Below are 4,206 nucleotides of genomic sequence, written 5' to 3' on the forward strand. Positions count from 1 at the left end.
TTTTATTAAATATTACATCTCATGAGAGGATCTCAAATATTTCTAGACATTTTTAAAGAAAATTCTAGTCTTAAAAGTATATATAAAAATTACATATTTATGTCGGTTTGGTTCGAATTTTTTTTACTCAATATCAAACCAAACCTAGTCGAGTTTTTTAATCGGTTTGATTTGACTTTTCGGTTTGGTGCGGTTTTCCGGTTCGGTTTGAACACCCCAACCTGCTATCACATCATCATAACTTGCGAAAGAGCAGTGCAGTTTAATGGATCAAACTGATGCAGCATGTATTATCTAAAAATTTCTTTTTCTCTTCCCAGGAAAATGTTACACAAATAACTTAAAGACGAAACACTCCCAACTTTCAGCCATCTGTGAAGGTCTATGCTCTCTGCTCAACATAGGAACCAGCAAGTCCCGAAGTCCCAATAACTGTCACCTGGAGTGAGAAAGCCAGAAAGCATTGTGAGAAAACAAATAATGGTAAAAGCTAAATTCTTCAAGAGATCTCATATCAATGTCTATTACTTTCACGCAAGAAAGTAAACAAATCACGATTTACAACCAAATAGGTTACTTCCATTAGTATGATAAATTTAGCATAACAACAAAATGATATGACTTTTTTTACATAACAAAGCTACCATCTGATCGGCGTTATCAAAGGCGAAAAGTGCAAACAAGCTTTAAGGTCTGTTGGTGCTTTAAACGCAAATAAAGCATGGGCTTCAATAAAGAAAGGCGCAAATGGAAAAAAACTACAAATATAAATGTGTAGTCCAAGACTAATATCTTTAAGCATAAATACCAAATATATAGACAAAGAGATTGAAGAAAATTTACGATAAAGTGTATATCAATTGTTTCGTATTGCCTAGGAAAAACATGCGTTAGAGCCTTGATGACAACACTGAAGCGCCCGCTAAGCGATGTGAAGCGCTCAACATGTTTTACGCCTCGCTCCAAGGCTTAAGAGCGCTTTAAGTGCGCCTTTGATAACACTGCATCTGATTATGTTTACAATAAGATTTTGGTCAGGGAAATGCATAAATAGTTAAAATAGTGAAATACAACACAAATCTGGCAGGGAACATTTGAAAAAAGTATGGTCAGGAAAACTAATCGAAATAATAGAGAAATATTGCTTATGAAGAAGTCCTAACCTATTCACAGAAAAACTGAAATAAGTGGGAACCAACTAGCAGAAAATTAGACGGTACCTTTCCCCATTCAGAATCAAGGCCACTGCATCTCATCTTCAAGTGTATCATCTTTGTTCCCAGTTCCATCTCAACTTTCTTCTTCAAGTATCCCTCCTCTGACCCAAAAGCACTCAAGTAGGTGATGTAACGGGGGTATACTGTGTGAAATGCATCAGAGAACTCTTTTGACATAGGCTTAACATTCTGCAGCAATATAAAAAATTAAAGAGCAAGAACTTAAGAAAATGTGAATGATGTCCGTTGCTCAGTAAACTCGTCTTACCTCACCACTTAAGCCAATTGCATCATCAAGCTCCATTTTCAGAGACGTGAGAATCCCAGTAAAGTCCTCCACTGCTTCTGCTGCACGGAAAACATTAATCAAAGCTTCTTGGCCTTCCTTGTCATCAGTATTTTTAGTCAATGCATGCTCTGCATCACCGACAACTGCATTTGGGAGCTCATCCCAGCTTGAAGCCATTAAATCCTTAAAAGCACGTTTGACCTCTGGATCTTTTATGTCAGGCATGTGGGCTGAATCCTCACAGAAAGAACGTGTGCTTCCGATTGCTAATGTCAAAGGATGCCGCAATTCTAGAGTGTAGCAAAATCCATTATGTTTCAATTTAGTGAGCAAGATCCAGGAAATTATAAGCACTACTCACATATGATCATAAGCCGCTTCATGATATGTGATCCAGAAATTATAAGTTCCACTATTGAAACCCTTGGAAAATTAATAGTACGGGGACCTTTCTACCAATTAAATCCTAAATAGATTGTAATAACCCTCACTCTAAGTTATGTTCTCCAAAATCCAACCAAGGAGCCAGCACTTGTACATTTATTTGCACTCACATACTCCGACTAGTCACAGGGTGAGTGAGCCAAATATTTACCAAAACCATGCTCAAGCCCACCAAGACCAACTTTTTGCTGTGGGATAATGTCATGGTCAGAAATTCATTTGCCGGTTTTTTTGCAGTGGAATACTACCATGCTCAGAAATTCATTTGTCCTATAAACTAGCAAAAACTACTGTCAAAATTATATTAGCTCAATTAGCATTCGTACTAGGAAAAAATACGCCTGCTGAAATCAGAAATTAGAGAGCAGAAGCACAAAACCTAAAAGAGAAATGAAGAATCCCTAAAAGTAACCAGCGCTATTATAATTATCTTTAAAGGAATGGGAACAAAGTTGCAGTCAAAAATTGGCACGTCACACCTTGCATATTTAGGTGCAAGGACCTCCCCTCGCTCCCCTTGTCTACATTCCCCTCTCTCACTCACGGGCCATACCGCACCCCAAATTTTTCCTCTAAAAAAGAAAATTAAATAAACTTGAGATTCAGAATTAAACATCTAAGTGAAAATAAGAGCAAAGAAATGATAGAGCATTAAAATTCCTTTTTCATATTTCCAATCAAACGTATGACTAATGTGTCTCAACTCTCATAGCAAGAGAAAAGCTAATAATCAGTAAAATCAAACTTCAGATTTATATTACAATCAAATCAATAAGCAATGCACTATAATCTCGTCAGAAAATCCCTTCCAATTCAGATATCATATCGAAATATAACTACTAATTCTACATCATCAATCAACCAATTGCGCCTCAATCCTAAACGTTACTATATGAATCACAATTTGAGTATTTCTATGCAGTTCTGCAGCCTACCACGACCCTATTTCTATATGATCTTGAGACCTACTATATTTTCTGAAACTCACATAGGGAGACAACGATTCAACTTCTTACTGCAACAACTATCCCTTAATCTCAAACAAGCTAGGGTCGCCTATATGAATCCTCATATCCACTCTTCTCCATTTGGACCATGAATTTTACTTCTTACCATAAATACTGTGTATCCAATACCACAAACTAGTTGGCATTTACTACTATATGATTCCTTGTTCAACTATGTCTATACCTGGGCATCAATCTACCTCAACCCTCCTTTTCTATACGGGATTATCGAACAAAATATTGGATCGAACTGTACCAATTTCTAATAAGGGGTATTACACAATTTTGTACTCGCTGTTTTATTTTCCAATTAGTTCTTCAACTAAGAAAAGGATCAAACATTCATCTTATTACCACAGCAACAACTATATCTCAATCTCAAACAATCATGATTAGCTATATGAATACTCAACATCCATTTGGACAATAAATTTAACTTCTTACAATAAAAAAAATTCAAAAACATATCCTTTACCAATTAGAGCATAATAAAAATACGATCTTTAAATTGGGTATGTAGAAGAACATGGGGAATATAAGCAGATACTGAATTACATATACAAAAAAGAGACGAAAATGCTAGTACCACGAAAAGGCTACTATAAATTCAACTTCTTACAGCAAAAAAGATTAAAAAAGCGTAGACATTACCAGTATTCGAGCAGAATAAAATACGATCTTTTTATTGAGTATGAGCAAGAAATGCGAATTTAAGCAGATATTGAAGTATATAATACGTAAAAAGATGGAATTATTAGTACCGTGAAAAGGGCTTTTAGGAGAAGCTGGAAAATTCGGGGATGAGAAATGAAGGTGTCGATGGGAGTGGTGGTTGACGGCGGTAGTTGCGGCGGCGGAAACCGAGAAAGCTGAAGATCTGCGACATATGGAACGATACAACGATTGAATCAATATCAGTTTCTGCATCTTTTTTTCGCTACCTTTCTTCTTTGGTTTCCTTTTGTTTTCCCTGCTAGAGATTTTTGTAAGTGTCGCTTGATGACCAGATTGAAAATTTCGCAGTCCCAATGACCTAACTTCGACAAAATGACAAAACTAGTCCCTTATGTTTGGAGGCAGATTCAAAATGGTCTCTTAACTATATTCATGAGTACTTAAGGTCCTCTGTATTTGCAGAAGTGATCTCTGTCAAATATTTAAGATTATGGTTTAAGCACTAACATTAATACTTTACTGCTTAAGATTTTTTGTTTAAGCCTAGCATCGACATGAAACTCTAATATTCTGT

The 4,206-nt window shown here is 36.0% G+C and overlaps 1 protein-coding gene across 3 annotated transcripts; it reads right to left on the reverse strand.

The window, feature by feature from the left end:
- LOC104115481 (succinate dehydrogenase subunit 5, mitochondrial-like) lies at positions 1-3,970 on the reverse strand. Of its 3 annotated transcripts, XR_004511864.2 has the most exons (5): positions 3,719-3,968; positions 1,486-1,796; positions 1,221-1,406; positions 844-1,007; positions 1-439 (listed from the first exon to the last, which is right to left on the reverse strand). XR_004511864.2 is itself a non-coding variant. In XM_033661120.2 (4 exons), exons 1-4 carry the CDS (start codon positions 3,882-3,884, stop codon positions 383-385), a joined length of 696 nt encoding a protein of 231 aa, XP_033517011.1. In that variant the 5' UTR covers positions 3,885-3,970; the 3' UTR covers positions 1-382. The 3 variants fall into 3 exon arrangements, 2 of the variants coding, with proteins under 2 accessions (XP_033517011.1, XP_033517010.1); XM_033661120.2 differs by lacking the exon at positions 844-1,007 and having other exon boundaries at positions 1,486-1,772; positions 3,719-3,970; XM_033661119.2 differs by lacking the exon at positions 844-1,007 and having other exon boundaries at positions 3,719-3,967.
- Between the last annotated feature and the right edge of the window lie 236 nt (positions 3,971-4,206).

This window comes from Nicotiana tomentosiformis, chromosome 12 (genome assembly GCF_000390325.3).
Source record: "Nicotiana tomentosiformis chromosome 12, ASM39032v3, whole genome shotgun sequence".
NCBI classification, from domain to species: domain Eukaryota; kingdom Viridiplantae; phylum Streptophyta; class Magnoliopsida; order Solanales; family Solanaceae; genus Nicotiana; species Nicotiana tomentosiformis.

Coding starts and splice junctions, on each gene's coding strand:
- LOC104115481 (XM_033661119.2), bottom strand. CDS start 3,884: ATGCAGAAACTGATATTGATTCAATCGTTGTATCGTTCCATATGTCGC. Junction 1,797..3,718: donor TCCTAAAAGCCCTTTTCACG/GTACTAATAATT, acceptor GCTACACTCTAG/AATTGCGGCATCCTTTGACA. Junction 1,407..1,485: donor CAATTGGCTTAAGTGGTGAG/GTAAGACGAGTT, acceptor ATATTGCTGCAG/AATGTTAAGCCTATGTCAAA.